This window comes from Nuphar pumila, chromosome 6, assembly GCF_984573655.1.
Source record: "Nuphar pumila chromosome 6, dmNupPumi1.hap1.1, whole genome shotgun sequence".
NCBI lineage: Eukaryota > Viridiplantae > Streptophyta > Magnoliopsida > Nymphaeales > Nymphaeaceae > Nuphar > Nuphar pumila.
This window is the reverse complement of record NC_143254.1, coordinates 24,624,801-24,642,862: the sequence shown is the minus strand read 5'-3', so window position 1 is coordinate 24,642,862 and position 18,062 is coordinate 24,624,801. Positions and strand designations below refer to the sequence as shown.

Here is an 18,062-nt window from a genome sequence, read left to right as displayed (position 1 = left end):
AGATCCAATGGTCGATTCCTAGCAAACTGACCATGTCAAACGCATCCACATGGTTGGATTTGCAAAAAAGGTGTTGAAAATGCCCATATTTCTAGTTTTCATATTCTTCTTGGCATATTTCAGTTCTCATATTTTAGTGATTCTAAATAGATATAGTTATTTATTATTGGTTAAGGAATCTATACAAGTCGAGCTGAGCCTAATACTTGTTGCATATAAGAAACAAAGATGTCGGAGTTTGACTGGTCCCTCATGGATGATATTTGGACGACAAAGAGGCCTATTGGTTATGTGGTTCATATTGACGGATTCTTCATAATGGTTTTATTCACCCCAAGGAACACAAATCAAAATTTCTCCTTACTACGGTTTATGGACCCTGCACTAGTGCTTTTAAGAAGGCTTTTTGGGCTGAATTGAGGAATATTTATAGTGAGTTGGTTCCTTCCTTGGTGATGAATTGGTGCATAGACAGTGGCGGAGCCAGGGGTGGGCATGGGTGGGCGGTCGCCCACCCCAAAATTAGAAACCAAAAAAAAAAATACTGTGCAGCGATATTTCTTAAAGAAACAAAGAATCTGATTTTAACTCTTGTATGCTAATGCCAACCGCTATGTGTGTGTTTTAATTTTCTGGTGTGTGACAAACAGAAAATAAGTGTGAGTTTACTTTTAATGCAACAATCTGTTCGAGGATCAATAACGTATGCTTGGAATTGAAAATTTGTTAGTGTTGGACTTGACCTGTTCTAGATATTATCGTCTATGGTGTGTTGTCATTTAGATGCAGTTTGTTTTAGGTGGCGAGCACTCACCCAGGACAGCGATCAGCAAGTGGTGCTAACACGTTTATGTTTTCAACCGGGTTCTGGATTGTGCGTTTTAAGCTTTAGAAACTGCTTTCGGAAAGCAGCTTAATGTTCTGGTCCTTTGTTGTTCTCACGATGGGTTGCACAAACTGAATACGTGTGTCATACTTGCTTGTGATCCTTGCTGTTTATTTGAGCTGAATGTATGCAAGACTGATCTCAAATGATTTAAGTAGATTGTGATAAATATCGCTGATTTTTTTAACATTGATAAACAGTCGATTTCAATATAATTCAAAGGCTTATTTAAGTTTTATCTCTTCACGAACCACTGTGCTCCAGCGAAAAATTTCTAGCTCCGCAACTGGTCCAAATAAATGGATCGTCCTTCAAAACCATAGCATTGTCCCGGAGACACGAAGTCTGCCCACCCAACAAAAAACTTCTGGCTCCACCACTGTGCATAGGGGAGACTTCAATTTGATTCTTGCCTTGGCGGAATCAAATAGTTCACAACTATATATCAGACCTAAGGAACATGCACTGCTTCACCAATTTTTTAGGTGATGCTCATTTATCAGACCTACTATGCAAGGGCCGTGGTTCACATGGTCTAACAGGCACGTACTGGTGATGAGAAAGCTCAATAGATTCTTGGCCTCTTATCACACGACATGAGAGCTGTGATCGATCTCATTGAGGTGTCAGACCATTCCTCGATTTGCTTGGCATGGGGTAATTAAGGGGGTGGACATAATAATAAGGGTTTTCCCTTGAAGCTTTGGTGGTTTAAATAATGATCAGGTTTCATGGACCTCTTGTTTGAATGGTGGAATATGGCTCCGTCGGTTGGTGGATGGGTAACCCAAAAAATTAATGCAAAACTCAGCTATGTGAGAGGTAAAATTATAGAATGGAACAAGTCGCATTGCATTGCAAAGTTCAAGAACTTAGAGGGATGGGAAGCTCAACTCTTTTCCTTGCAACTTCATGAAGAATCTATGTTGGATGCGGTGGAAGTCTCTAATATAAAAATTCAGCGCCAAAATCTTGTGAATCTCATTGGGGAGTAGAGGGTTTGTGAACATATTCGGTGCAAGCAAAGAGCTAAAGCTCATTGGCTAAAATGATAAAGAGCTTAATACCCATTATTTTTACTTTGTGCCTCTACTAGAAGAAGGGTTAACGACATCTCTTCCATGGTCATCGATGAGATTAGAAAACGCCAGGCATGAATGGCTTCCCCATAGAGTTTTCTAAAAAATACGTGGGAGATTGTGAAGCGAATCTACTACAAATATTAGGGGAGTTTTACTCCAATGCCAAGATCCCTGCACTTTGAGAAAATCTACCTTGGTACTTATCTCTAAAGACCTGCATGTCGAAGACATTGGGTGATGTAAGCTTGTCTCCTTAGTGGTCATACTCTTCAAGATCATATCACTAAGAATCAAGGGTGTCATCGGTAGCATCATCTCCGACTCACAAAGCGCTTTCATCTTGGGTTGACGAATGCATGAGGCATGCGTTCTTGCCCACGAGGCTATCCACTCCATCAAGCTTAAAGCTACTAAATTCTTTCTTTCTCTTAAAAATTGATCATGAAAAAGCTTTTGATTCCTTGGATTGATGATTCTTAAGAGGGTATTTGCATAGTATGGGGTTTGGAGAGAGGTGGGGGTGCTGGATAAATGACATGTTGTCTGCAACTTCTTTTGTGGTGTCCATTAATGGGGGAGAGGGACGGCTTTTTCAAACCTAAAAAAGGTTACTTCAAGGCGACCCCCTCTCTCCTCTTTTTTTCATCATGTCCATGAAAGCTCTCTTGGTGATGATTTCTAGTACAGAGAATGAGGGGTTTTTCCATGGTTACAAAGTGTCTGAATCAGTTTTTATCTACCACATTATCTTTGCAGATGATTTGTTGATCTTTGGGGAAGCTTTGAAAAAGAACATGTGGACCTTGTGGGTGGTGCTAAAGTGCTTTTTGAAAATTTAGAGCCTTTGTATGAATGAGGGGAAGAGCCAAGTTATGGTCTTAAATGATCACTCTGAAGAGTCCCTAAAATTAGCATCCACATTGTTTAATTGTGAAGCAGAGGAAATTTGCCAATAAAATATTTGGGTCTCCTGCTTCACTTGGTTATCTCCCGAGAATCTCATTGGAGTCTCCCTTTCTCTCTAGGGTGGGTAGAATCAACCTTATTCGCTACAACATCTCTTGCTTGGCGAATAATTCCCTATAATTTTTTAAAATTTCAAAAAGGGTGGAAAAGGGCCTTGACTCCTTATTCCAAAAATTTATATGAATGGGATCCTTGGAGGGAAAATCAAAGGCGCCTACTAATTGGTTAGTCATTTCGCAATCATTGAATATTGAGAGTTTGGGGATTTGCAATTTAAAAAGATTTAATATTGCACTATTTGCAAAGTGGTCATGTTGTTGCATATGTAGGGGAGAGTGGTGCTTGAGTCTAGTTTTCAAAGAAAAATATAGATTAGTGGGTTATCTTTGAATATGGTTAAAAAATCATAGGTGGATGAAGGGTTCTAAGATTTGGAATGGATGGGTTTCGGCTTTGGACCCATTCATTGAAGTGGTTCGTGCAGAAGATGGTAGTGATAATGACACCCTTTTTTGGCAAGATGTGGTGCAGTGAAGATCTGCTTAGAGACATTCCTGATCTCGCTAGAGCCAAGTATGGCAAAGTGTGATTTTTTTATCATCTTCGGAAGAGGCATGGAACATTGTTCTAAGAAGGGATCCCTTGGACTTGGTTTTGCTTCAATGAATTGCTCTCATGAATGTATTGTGGCGCCACTCCTTATTGCACCATGACGACTTGATGTGGTGGTCACTAACTAGTGATAGACTCTTCTCTAAGTCATCGATGTATCGGTTTCTTGGGCCTCATTCTTCCTCTTGGTTCCTAAAGCATACATTATGGTATACGAGACTTCCACTTAGAAGATCCCTTAATTATGGGTCGGATGATTATTCATGACGTAGTTAACTAAAAAATCCTGCTCAAAAAAAGGGGTTTTCATCTTGCTAGTTGTTGCTCTCTTTGCTTGTTTGAGGAGTCCTCAATTCAATTTTTTTAGGAGTGTAGCTTTATTCGCTCATTGTTGAAGAGATTTTGGCATGATATTCATTCAGATTGGGACAACATATCCTTTCTTTGTTTTGTTTTGTTTTGTTTTTGCTCTTCATCTACACTCAAAGGGCTCAAGATGGAAATTTGTTTGGGGCTTATGGATTTTGATTGCTTGGAAGTTGTGGTTGGAGAGAAATCATCCTATTTTCAAATATAAAAAATAGCTATTTTGAAGGGATCCTTCTTCAATTGCACTGGAAAGCCAAGGTGAGGTCTCGTTGCAAATGGCCAGACAGTCCCTTTGTCTGGATTGGGGAGCTCAGATCCATGCCTTGAGAATTTTGAAAATCTCACAAAAAAAAATAACGGACAAGTAATTGATGTTCTAGACGCTTCCATTGTCTATGCCCACACCTATACAATGTTGAAGAAGAGACGTCATTTGTACTGCATAAGATGAGTATAGTTATGATTTAGATGACTATTTAAAATCTGAACACTTCTGCATTAGTTCTTCTTTGCTTACACAAAGTTTTTATCATCTGTAAAGTATGCAGTTATTATACTCGGGCAAAATGTTGGTTACACTCTAGAGTACCATACTCTATCTTAAACTCATAGGCTCAAATTTTACTTCACCAATTTGGCCCTGCAGATTCATTCAGTATGGTCCATTTACTAGAGAATGCACTTTTGATCAAGTAGTTTCGACGTAAAATCATGATTTTCTCAATTGTGAAAATTTTGCACATTATTGCTAAATTTTAAAGTCCTAAAAAATCTACTTATACAGTATGATCGGACGATGTAAAACATGTTTTTGACCAAACAAACAATATAGATCATATTTATAAAGCTTCATCGGCCAAAAAACAAAATGTGATAGAACAAAGTTTCTACTAGAGGTTAAGGTACACTTGAGAATAGCCAATTATTTTCCCCAGCTCATGTGTATGATCGGACGATGTAAAACATGTTTTTTGACCAAACAAGCCATATAAATCATATTCATACAGCTTCATCCACCAAAAAAGAAAATGTGATAGAACAGGTTTTCTACCAGAGGGTAAGGTACACTTGAGGGTAGCCAATTATTTTCCCCAGTTCAGGTGTAAAGAGATATAAGAGCTGTTACATTTGTTTACAAGTCTTTAGCAGACTTTTGGTCTGAAGTCCATCAAGTATACACTACCTGGCCTTGTTTGGGCCCATGTTTTGGTGCCTGCCCTGCTAGGTTGGCTAGGTTGGGTGTGGGGCTGACAAAAACCATCTACATCCTTTGCATAAGGATGTATATTTGCTACAGTTGAATGCACCTACGACCTAGTTAAAATCTCATGATGCAAGTCATTTTGTCATGATCTAACATTATGAATGTCTTTAGTTGATTTAGAGCGAATCGACCTTTGGATCTTTTTTTTTTTAAAACGTGTTTTTTTCTAAGTAGAAAATATTGGTATATTCATATCCGTGGATTTTTGCATTACCAAGAAAACCAGTGCCTATTCCTGCTAAAAAGAACATTTAAATCGCATCTACAAGGTTTGTTCTAACAAAAAAGCAGAACCTGAAAAAATAGGTTATGCTAGGTAGACTATAAATATAATCATTGTAGCAAACCTTTACCCTATGTAAAAATAGAGAAATTCTAAAGACTTATGGAAAGATAAAAACATATACAAATACAGAATGCTGCATCCAATGCCACAAGCTCTCCAGTTTGCTAATTCATTAGATTGTTTCCCACAGCTACCACCACTGGGTTGTGCCAAAACGCTAAAGGGAGTGTGACCAAACATGTTAAAAAAAATTGACATTTCCCTTGAAACTGATAGTACAGGTTTCTACATAACCTCGTCAAAAGCATGAAAATGGCTCCTGTAAAACAGAAATATTTTCCAGAGGTTGGCAGAATTTTCATAGTACTGGCAATAGATAGCAAAACATCATTTCAAGTTTTTCTTTTTCGCAAATTTTCATAAATTTAAACATGAACTTGAAACTCAAACTAAAAACTATCATTGTTTATGGGTTTGAACTGAAAAGTGACCCAGCATCAGCCAAGGATTCCTGGTCTGAACACACACTTGTGAGCACCTCTCTCTCTCTCTCTCTCTCTCTCTCTCTCTCTCTCTCTCTCTCTCTCTCTCACACACACACACACACACACACACACACAAACACACACACACAGAGTCAGAGTACTTGCTGCCAACTACATTGTAAAGGAGTAACCGATTTAATTCAAGGGAAAACGAACGAACATTTATCAAACAAGAGAAAAAATAGCAGACAAGACACTAACAAATAAAAAATAATTGAAGGGAGAGAAAAAGATCAATTCATCACAGGGATGATTGACAATAAAGCTATATATATTACAAAATATAGTTAAAACTGGATAAATTCAAGGCCACCTACACATGACACCATGTTATTGATCCAGGGGAATCCACTCTAGTTCTAGTTCTATCTCCCCAGACTCCACATTTTGAAGTTTCAGATGGACATCCTGCTTCACTCTCCCATCTACAATGCTTATGATGCTGTCATCGAGAAGCGCATTGTCTCTTGAAGCCAACCACTTTCCGATCTGCATGTTGCCAAGAGCACTTGGGTCATCAAAAGCTGTGGCAGCCGTGATCAGTGGCTGCACATCAATCTCAGCCTCTCCCATCTCGTCATCGGCGGAGAACGTGTCATGATCAAATACTTTCTGCACAAATTCTCAGTAGTTAAACCCCAAGAATGATTGATGAATTAAAAAAGGAAGAAGATGCATAGGATCTATCATTTTACTAAATCTCCATGTAAAAGGAAGTTAGCTTCAAATTTGTGGACTTGAAGCCTCAATTCCCACCTTTATTTTCTGTCTGAAGGAGATAATTTATCAAGCCCTAAGATAAAAAAGTCCCCAAAGGGCAAAATCGTTCACCACTCTAATGGAATCAAGCTAGCATGAAAGAGGCAATATCAGAATCCATCCCATACTTCAAATTGTCTAAAGCCTATTCATAACAGAAAGTAAAACCTCCATCCTTAATAAGGCTGAAATGAAAGAGACATGAATAAGACTGATAAATTCTAAACAATCCACTTCTGCAATACCTGCGATTTTTATGATGTTTATAAAAATTTAGACTGTCGATTTTCAAACCTCATAAAAATTTTACCCTATATATAGGGGTAATGTTTGTTACCCTCGTGGGTAAGGAATCCCTTAGTGAAAAGTAATATTTTCATTCTTTTCAAATTTTTTGCACATCTGACCCTCCAGATATGATCTACACATTAAGTTTAGTAGAAACTGACCTTTGGATCATGTTTTTCTGATACATATGTCAGATTTTATAAAGGTTGAAAAATCAACAGCCTACAATGTACAAAATTTTAAAACCTCAAAAGAAACATGTTTATATGTCCATAAACTATGATTCAAGAATTTATTCCTACTATTTTGACGATGCCGAACACATCCATGAGGTCAGATTTGGTAAAAAAAAAAAAACTCCCCCTATGAGTTCTAACTAGGGGGTTCCTTACCCACGAGGGTAGAAAATGCTATATATAGGGATAGCATTTGCTACCCTCGTGGGTAAGGAACCCCAGTTAGAACTCATAGGGGGAGATATACACACACACGCAACACAAGAATTGATGAAATGATCTGACATAATGGGTTAGGTCTGAATGAGGTCAAATCTGAAACTGGCCTGACCCGTATCCATGAAGCACCACCAGTACTAGTGTCAGCCTGGCTCAATATGGGTATGGCACTCTTGTAGAAGCACCAATGTTATATAAGATTTAATACGTCAACATGGCCATTTATCCTAGAAATCTGCCCCACCTATTTGGTTGACGCTGTTAAACAACAGATTAATAACCTTTTCAATAGAAACAGGGATTAGCTTCAACAGGGAATCACACATTATATGCTACTGGACTACTCGTTCTAGTCACAAATATTGCTCTCAGGATATTCTCAGCAATGGAATATCTTGAGATATTTTAGGAAACCTGTTTCTCTTGAAAAAACTCAGCCAACTTAATAAAAGGGAAAATGATAAAAACATCCATACCAAAACTAAGACAAAACATAATATGTTCTTTCGCATGTTTTAATATTAAAATTAATTTCTTAAATGATATGGTGGGGTGGGGATGCACAAAATTCACATATTTTTTATATTAAAATTAATATATTCAATGATGGTGGGGACATAAGATGAGAACCCTCACTTTAGAGAGCTTTCCAGGGGGTAACCGCTGGAAAATTGAGGGGTCAAACATCTGCACACTCAGAGAGAGAGAGAGAGAGAGAGAGAGAGAGAGAGTAAAACATGTTCTGTCCCCTCTTTAGTTTTAGAGTAGATATCAGTCCTCTAGTCCTACATCATGAAAGGCAAGTAAGCTGTCTTTTGTCCATCACGTCTACAACTTCTTTAAGCCCAGTCTCAAAGTGGCCTTTAAAGTTTGAATTTTAAAGAAAAATATTTATTCTTGATAAAAAATTGAAATGAAGTCCTTTCCATTTTTTTATGTTCAGTCAAATGTTGAAAACTCCCTAAAAAATAAAATACTTGTAGAACATTGAAAATCACAATCTTGTTTTGAATCTTAATAAAGCCAAAAAAAATTATAATAAATTAAAAACAACAATAAATTGGATTCAACACATTTTTTATACAAAGTTCAAATTCAATTTATCAGCAATACGTATGACTGCTAGCTACTCAATCACCACTAGTTTTTGCATAGAGAATCAATGACTTATGAAACCCTAGCCTACTTTCAGATAAATGACAGTTGCCACAACTCATCAAGATGCCTCCATAAAAACTGGTGAAAGATGACAAGATAGAGTAAATCATGATATGATGCAATGGTTCCATAACTCCATTTGACTCATAAAAGCTGTCATTTTAATTAGAACATGATATCGATTTCTCATAGCCCTTGGTGGTGCTCATTTGCAATAATAGCCACAACCACAACCACCAAATGCAGCAGTATTTCTATCATAATGGTCATGTACACCAAGTTGTAGGCTCCTAAAACTAAATAATTGGTCAAACATTACAACTACATATATGTATCAGTTACAGGATATCTTATCTGGTGATCAGCAAGAGGCAATTAATAGTTTGATAGGATTACCAGTTTTAAGGGTCCGTAGTTCTCTGGAACTGATAACATAAGCTCTTCATTCCAAACAGGATTTAAATTACTTTGTATTACTTTAGTCTGGGCTTTCTGCAAAAGTGTGCACAGGTATCAAATCAAACATACTGACATACAACAGGATGAGAACTTATGCAATTAGAGGGCCTTAGCATGCACAATTCACCTGCTGGCCAATAGATACAACCACATAAGGATCACTGCTCAGCATATCTCTAATAGCCAGATGTATGCCCCTTATTACCTTGACTTTAAGTAATCCAATGAATTCAACCATGCCAGCCTGCCATCATGCCAAAAAATTGACTAGTAAAGCAAGCACAACCGCACAAATCAGTTACTACATTAATTCAAGATATAAACAGGATTAAGCATTGAACATTCAATTCCAAGCATGAAATATCTCTAGCAATGCCAGTTCGCTAAAGGATGACATGACTCTGAAGAGAAGAACATGCAACATGTACCATGTCCATTGATGCACTTGACTCTAGAACCGGATCCATGTTCTTTACAGAATCACGATGTTGTGTAGACGAGCTCTTGGAAAAGGAAACAATCCGTAAGCTGGGTTTCAAAAACTCTTGCAGGACATATTTAGATCTGCAGAAAAGATGTACACAAAACTCTTATATCAAAAGTTCCCATGCCAGCAGCAGCAAACATTTTGAATTAAAACTAATATTAATCCACCTTATGAATTTCAGCCGCTCATCATAAGTTGAATCAGGTCTAGGCTTTGAAAAGCCTTCAGGTATAAAAGCTTCATAAATAGCATTAGCAGAAACATTCCCACCGACTTCAATCATAGAATCAATCTCCTCGTCTGTCCAATCATCTAAAGTCACAGACAGTACCTGGAAAAAATAATTTAAGGAGTCAAGTGCCATATATCTGAGACATATTGAACTCCCTCTAAATTGATGATGAATGATATTCCTTGAATTTCATCTAGTAGTGGATGTAAAATCCAAGCTTTGCATCTTGTGCCTATTAACAAAATCCATTTAAAAAGGTTGAACATTTGCTGCTTATTCCAAACAAAGAAAAAGGAAAGTACAATTTTAACAAACAGAGAATCCAGAAATTTTGCAGAGAAAAGTGCAAAAAATAGCACCTGAATACATAAATCAAGAACAATAGAGTCCCAGAAAGGCTACCTCTGAAATAAATGAATATCAATAAAAGTTCCAAATGGCTACCTTTGAGATATGTGCACCAAGATTTCTGTGAACACCGCCACATTTTAAGCATATAAAGACTCCAATATTTGCAGACCTGAAAAGGCCCAGCACTCACCCAATCACAACTGCATATAACCGCAGAAAGGAAAAATATACAGAAAAATTGCATAGGTGACACCCAAGAAGATAAGTAGCAAACTGTTAACCAAAGAAAATTGGCAACAAATGCTCCACCACGGTCCATATGATAAATAGAACTTTAAAACTCCCATAGTCCAACTCTAGCATGCAACACAGAAGTTAAGCAAACAAGTTCCATTTCAGCAATATTTTCCTCATTAGGTTAGGGTGTGTGCTTGTTGGTGGTTGAGGACTTGGGGGTAGTGTTTGTGGCAACTGCAGATGTAAACTCAGGGCCCCCAAGTCCAATGTTTTAAAACCCAGTGATTTGGGACTTGACTCTGCAGCGCCTGAATGGTGACTCGGCCGGGCCATGTTAACTTTTAATTGTATTGAAACAAATAGATATATAGGTAATGACATACATAAATATATGATGTATAGCTACATAAGTATACATATATTTATGCAAAACATATAAACATTGTAAACTCATATGATATATAAACAACTACATAAATGCATAGTTGGCAAACCCGGCGATCCGACTTGGGAATCATTTGAGTCGGATCGGATTGCCTAGTGATTGGGCTACCGATCCAGCCCAAACCTGTTTTAGCCAGGTTCGGGCGTAGATCAGCTAGGAATCACCCGTCTCGGCATGGACTCAACAACTTGCCGAGTCAATCCTGAATCAGATGATTCAGGACTCATACACGTCGAACCGGTTTTGACCCAATTCACTAAGTCAAACCGGTTCATTATGAGATGAATCAGTATTTGTACCGGTTCGTTCTGAGATGAACCAGTTTTACTGTTAAAAAGGTATAAAAGGGGGGTCGACTGGCTCTTCCCCATTTTCCAGAGAAGCTTCTTCCCCTCCCCTCCATCTTCTGGTGAACCTCTCCCTACCGATGACCACCGACGATCGTCGGCAACCTCCGACAAGCGCCGAGGACCACCGCCGACCTCACTCACCGTGGACAGCCAGTCTCTCTCTCTCTCTCTCTCTCTCTCTCTCTCTCTCTCTCTCTCTCTCTCTCTCTCTCTCTTTGTAAGATGCTCTTCGATGCTCTATATCTCTGAGAGGCAAGCCGATGCTCTCTTTCTCTGCGAGGTGAGCCGATGCTCTCTCTCTCTCATTCTGGAAGGCTCGCCTCTGATAATGTTTAAAGCATTATTTAAAAAAAAATACTAAAAACAATTTAGGTTCTAACCTGTCCGAGTTACCGAGTCGACCAGCTGACCCGCAAGTCAAGGGTCGGGTGATCTAAGCCAAAGTCATGAGTTTGCCAACTATGCATAAATAGATATACACATATGACTCGGCTGAGTCATAAGTTGACCCAAGTGAGTCATATCCGAGTCATATGAAAACTCAACTGACTTGGCTGAGTCAACTTGTGACTCGGCCAAGTCTTGTGGAAAACCTGGTCATTCAATTTTTTGACGAAGCGAATCGCGAAGCCGAGCCGAGCCAAGCCAACTGAGTCATCGAGTTGACTCAACACATTTTTAAACATTGCCTAAGCCACATTCTTAATTTGTTTGCAATATTACTAGGCAAGAGACTCCAGGTATTCTAGTAAACAAAAATCAATATAGATCACCTACAAAAGAACTTTAGGTGCCTTGTACACTAATGGCTTAATCTATGTAACAGGGACACGCCGAAATGGTCGGGTCGGGTCCAACTCAGACCCAAGTTTTTTTTTTACATTTTGCCTTGGTCAAACCAAGGTGAAAGGGGGGCCATTTTGGTCATCTCCCCTCCCTCCCTCTCTCTTTCTCTGCTCTAGCAAAAACCCTCCTCCTCCTCCTCGGAGGAGGAAGAAGGAGAGAGAGAGAGAGAGTACCTCATCCCCTCCTCGTCTTCTTCTCCTTATTCTTCTTCTCACTGCAACAAGCCAAGAGAGAGAGAGAGAGAAACGGGGAAACTGGAAAGGGCGAGAAAGAGAAGGGGAAAGACTACGTCCTTCCCTTTTATAACTTGGTTTCATTGACCAGGTTTGGACAAGTCCAAACTTGGTCAACGAAACTAAAAAAAAGACTTTTTTAAAAATATATTTTTTTAAATTTTTAATATGGACCCTATATAGATCCCAGTGTTATTAAAAACGTGCCTCAAGGAGCAAAAAGTGTGCCTCGCCTCAAGGCGAGGGCCTTTGTGCCTCGAGGCGCAAGCATGAAGCGAAAAAGCATCAAGGCGTACACTTCGAGGCGAGACGCGCCTCGCGGTGAGGCACGCACGCCTCATAATTTTACCCCCGTCCATGGGCTAATTTTTCTCTCACAGCCCCTATTTCTCTCTCGTCTCTCATAGTCTCTCCCTCTCTCTCTCTCTCGTCTTTCGCAACCCCTCTCTCTCTCTCTCGTCTCTCACAGTCTCTCGTCTCGATCTCTCTTACCTCTCTCTCTCGTCTCTCATAGTCTCTCCCTTCTCGGCCTCCTCCTTCACCAACGCAACGACGACGATGACGACGATGGAGGGAACGAGAAGCACGAAAGGGAAGAAGATGGGCACCTCGATCTCGTCTCGGGGGAGCTCCATGTGCTCCTCCCCGACCTACCCTTGGCTAGAAACCCCGAGATCCCGGAATGCGTCGAGCGGTTCATCGATTGCCTCATCGGAAAAATGACGAGGCACGAGTCTGGCACCGATAAGATCGATTGGCGCGGTGATTCTGGCGCCTTCCTCTGCCTCGTGACGTGCATCCACTCACTGGTTCAGGCGCTCCCCTCCCCAGAACCGGGCAGCCCGCCGGTCGCCGGAAAAGTGGCGGCCCTCCTTCAGCGAGCGATGTCATTCCTCGAGGAGGAATTGCGATCAATCCTCGAAGAACCGTCAAATTCCGACAATGGGGACCGACTCCGGGCTACCAACTATGTCAATGCCAATGCCGAAGATAGATGCCCGATCACCGAGTCGGTCCCTTCTAAGCCATACCCACCCGATGATAGTTGCCCGATCACCAAGATATCGAAGATAATGATCGATTCAGGCTACGAGACAGAATGCTGCCAGGTCTACAACATCTCCCGCAAGGCCTTCCTGGAGGAAGCCATCTCGAAGAAGATGGGTCTCGAGCAAATCGATATAGACGAGGTGCAGAAGATGTAGTGGGACGCCCTCGAATATGAAATCATCAAGTGGGCCCGAGCCTTCCGCCACTGTCTCGGAGTCTACCTCATCAGGGAGCGCCATCTCTGCGACTCGATATTCTCCGAGTCTCCCCCAGGTGTCTCAGTCCCTCTTCGCCAACCTTGCCCGGGCGTCGTGATCCACCTCCTCAATTTCGCTGAGGCCGTCGCCAAGACCCGCCGGAGCACCGAGCGCCTCTTCAAGTTCATCGACATGTACAAGGCGTTTCAGGAAGCCCGACCGCTAGTTGACGACCTCTTCGTTGGCGACCCGTATTTTCAAGATCGACTTGTTTTATAATTTTAGATAATTTTTATATATTTTTTAAGTTTAAATTTATTTATTTTTTTTAGGCTTACGCTTTGCGCCTCGAGGCTTATGCCTCGCCTCAGATTTTGGTGGAGCGCCTTGCTACGCCTCAACGCTTTTCACAACACTCATAGATCTATACATGATTAAGACCCAAACTCTCTCTATATATATATATATTATATATATTATATATATATAGCCGTGTCCCCATACCCTCATTTTTTGAAATTGTCGTATTGTACCCTCCGTACCCGTACCCATGTGACATAGGGCTTAATTATTCTATGGTCTAAATCTTGCTAATGCTTATGTGCCATAAAAGAAAGGAGCATGAAGGGAGAATGTTGGTATCGTTGATTTTATGGGGAAAGCACCTAAAAATTCATAGGAAGTGGGAATGGGAACCAGAATAAGGAAGATCATGCTTGTCGGACTTCAAACTTGGAAGAGCATGGAATTCCACTCATCATTAATAATCTATCTTTTGAATGTTATAACAAGTAGATAACTTTGAGTAGGACATAACCTAAAAGAATGTTTTCTAATCATAATATTAAGGTAGATACGGTTTGCCTACAATCCATAATAAACTCAATTCATCATTCTGCCTCAGAATGTGATGATGCTAACCTGAAAATTTGTTAAATTCGGTTATCGCCTTCTTTTTTTCCTTTTACCTCCTTTATAGATGGACCACAGGAGTGGACAATAGAAACAAAGACAAGACCAACTAAGTAGTTTTGATCCTTTAAGTTTGTAGTCAACTTTCATGCAACATACTCAATTATGTGATGTACTAGTCAAAAATATGGTCCATCTTTTATTTTTGTTCTTGTTCCTTCTTTATTCTCTCTTTATTAGGTGATTTCACAGTTTGGAATTTACTAGTCTTAAATTTCTTCATTAATAAATAGGCCAATAAAAAATACTATTAACTCTTAAATGATGGCTCCCAAAAAATGGAAACACACCCTAGCATCATGCATAAAAATGAATGAAGACTCTAAATCAATGTTGTCAAAATCGGCCTGAATGGGCTGATTCAGATCGAATCAGCCCAAAGGTGATTCAAAAGGGATTCAAGGTCGATTAAAATTCTGATTGTAAAAAGGGGCCGATTGAAGGTCTATTCAATTTTTTCATTTTTTAAGAAACCGATGCACCTAGTGGACCGATTTTAACAACATTGTTGTAAATGTCCCACCAAATAACAATTTCATAAGTTTCAACAACTTTTATAACAAGAGCATAGTGCATGTAAAAGTGTTCTAATACAAAGAGAATTTATGTTGCATAAATGCAAAAGAAAGACCAGAATGTCAAGATACATAGCTTCAAGTTAAGTGCACTTACGCCCATTTTGGTTCTGGTGCACCACAGTCCGCACAAGACTGATTATCCTTTCTAAGCAAAAACTCCTTCAATCTCCTCAAGTTTTCTATAAAAAATAAAACAAGTCAAATGATCAATATATAACTGAAGACTTTTTTTGAAGTCTTATACAGGAAAATGGCCAAGTAGATCAAATTTGAGTCACTTAAAAAGTTAAATGTATGATCACAATACATATAATTCATAGAATCAGAATATGATGCATCACATACACATGCATGCATGCACCAGTACAGAAAGTGAAATTGCTATGCAACCCATTGGAGGCCAACCATGAAAATGGAGATTCTCATTTGCAGAAGACACAATGCCTTCCCCTCTCAAAAGGAAGAAATGAAATACTCAGTGGTTTCAAGTATTTCCACATGATTTAAACTATCTTAAGTGAGCAGGAAACTTTATTATTCATTATAAAACAAAGTATCCACAACATCTGTGGTTTATACATCAAATGTCAAATTCCTTTTGATCTCTGGCTCCTTGTCAGCAAATAATCACATTTGGTCCTTCATAACAAACAAGGAGAATTCAACAAACCTTCAGCTTTGAGATCAAAGCCCGCAGGACAACCAATGCCCTAACAGACAGCAGATATACTTGAATGATTATGAACACATTCTTATCAGAATACTGTACTTGAAAGCTACTATGCAAACACAGTAAATGAAAAATAAATTGGAAAGTTATCAGATGTGACAGATGTAGATAGTGGTAGATGAAATCTCAACTCGTAGAAATGAGTGAATGAACAAACAAATGAAAAGATAAGGTCGTATTTTTCTAAAGGAAAATCATAAAACTTTATTACTAACAAAAGAAAAAGGGGAAAAGAAAAAGAACCAGAGAGCCAACATTTAATCAGTTCAGTTGAATGTTCAAAGTTTCTAACTTTAGCACTTAAAAAAAAACTACAGAAATTCCAAAGCACAGTTAACCAGCAGCCAGATTCAGGGATAAATGTCTAGCATAGTAAAAATACAAATATTTCATGTATAAAATTTTTCTATGAAAATCCAATCACATCCTTTAAACAAGAGTTTGACACACGATCTAATATTCACTCAGCAGCTAACATAATTCCAAGAAAATAAAAAACAAGAAAACCTCACAATCAAATATCACATGGTTTCAAGCAATCCAAACAATACGACCAACTATTTCTCAAATCATCAATTCACCATTAACATTCAAGCTTCTCACTTAATATACCTGGGGAGGCCTTGCGATGATGGCTCATGGCTTTGTTATAAAACTTCAATCATCCAAAGCTGACCCAATTTCACCTATCACATACAAGATAAGTAAATGTCAAATTCAAAAGAATGTGAGCTACCAAAATGTAACATAAGATTCATGCAATTCAAACAACTGAAAATCTAATTCCTCCTATATTGAACCAGCAAAAATCCCAAAAGACCAGCGAAATGTGAAAACAATCAGAAGGGAAGGAAAAAACCGAGTGCCAATTCTATATAAAATCAAAATCTAAAAACCGATTCAACACTAAATGTGAGAATCCTAATCCGAATTCAGATCGATCAAGTTCAGAAACAACCAGCGCTCCACTAAAAGTGACTGACTTCCCCGATTCCAAACATAACCTACTCTCAGAAGAGCAAACAGAAACTTCCGGAAAACAACAATAACAAGACCATCGAAAACAAGATAATCTAGAATAGCACGGGAAAACATAAAATCCTTCACTTCTATATGAGGTTCACGCCTCCATGGGCGGTCGCTCCACACCAGAACCGAGAATTCTGATCAAAATTACGCTTAGAACGAGTTCCTTTGATCCAAACGACACTAAAATACAAAAAGAATCCAAATTTCCGGAAAATAATTCCGAATCAAATCAATAGCCCCAAACCCAAACACGAATGCCAAAGGATCGATAGTAAAACAGAGTATTATCGCCAAAAATCTCTCCCCCCCCCCCCCAAAAAAACGCTTTTTACTTAACAAGAACGAGAGAGAAAAAGAACAAATCCAAAATCCCCCCCAAAAGGTGCTTTTCGAATCCCATTTTTGTTCAAGTTCTTAAAAAATTCGAGGAAATCAGAAAAGTTTCAGATTACCAAAAAGAAACCATAATCCCAAATCGTGGCGACTAACAATTTAGGATAATAGTAGTGAGATAAAGACATCAAGAACTTGAAAGAAAAAAAAAGAGAGGAATTTCCTTAAAAACGGGAACCGATGAAAAATGCAGAAATAATCTGCAATAAACAAAATGGGTTTTAAGAAAAATGAAATTACGGGCGAAGAGAAATAGATCCGGGGAATTTCTAAAGTTACGAGATTTCGCCTCCCACGAAGAAAAATAAAAGCAAAAAATATGAATTAAGATAACGAAGAAGAAGAACTCTCGAGATCTTTGAATCGGAATGATGAACTACTGACATGAAAATTCAGCAGAGAAACTCAGGAGCAAATGATCGAAGATTTCAAGAAAAATGGAGCGTCTGCATGAATTTAGAGAGAGAATAGAGAAAGAGAGAGGAGTAAAACTGGAAAGACGAAATTAGCGGAAGAATCGAATCCGAAATGCAAACAGCAGACTCGAATACGAATCAGATCCGAAATGGTTAGACTGAATCCGAACCTGAAATGCATGTGGGTAATACTGGATCCGAAAAAACAAAACAAGCTATTTACATGTAAAAAATGCAAGGTTTGAATTTTGATTAGGATGAACTCCAGATCCAACTTCAAATGCTGATCTGAATACGACCCGAATCTGAAGGCAATCCGATTGAAAGATCTGAATCTGATCACAATCTGCATTCGAATTTTATTTAAAAGATCCATATCCGAAAACA

General features: G+C 38.9%; 1 protein-coding gene across 1 annotated transcript; it reads right to left on the bottom strand.

Moving 5' to 3' along the window:
* Window positions 1-6,224: 6,224 nt before the first annotated feature.
* On the bottom strand, window positions 6,225-17,746 carry LOC149834385 (ADP-ribosylation factor GTPase-activating protein AGD12-like). The gene is made up of 9 exons (XM_090010092.1): window positions 17,644-17,746; window positions 16,450-16,523; window positions 15,202-15,286; window positions 10,293-10,368; window positions 9,784-9,947; window positions 9,558-9,693; window positions 9,257-9,373; window positions 9,067-9,162; window positions 6,225-6,622 (listed from the first exon to the last, which is right to left on the bottom strand). Exons 2-9 carry the CDS (start codon window positions 16,475-16,477, stop codon window positions 6,341-6,343), a joined length of 984 nt encoding a protein of 327 aa, XP_089866218.1. The 5' UTR covers window positions 16,478-16,523; window positions 17,644-17,746; the 3' UTR covers window positions 6,225-6,340.
* Window positions 17,747-18,062: the final 316 nt, after the last annotated feature.

Bases quoted from the DNA above. Each gene is read 5' to 3' on its own strand.
- LOC149834385 (XM_090010092.1), bottom strand. From the start codon at position 16,477: ATGAGCCATCATCGCAAGGCCTCCCCAG. The intron at 9,694-9,783 runs GTGGATTAATAT...TCTTTTCTGCAG, and splicing joins GAGCGGCTGAAATTCATAAG to ATCTAAATATGTCCTGCAAG. The intron at 9,163-9,256 runs GTGAATTGTGCA...ACACTTTTGCAG, and splicing joins TTGTATCTATTGGCCAGCAG to AAAGCCCAGACTAAAGTAAT.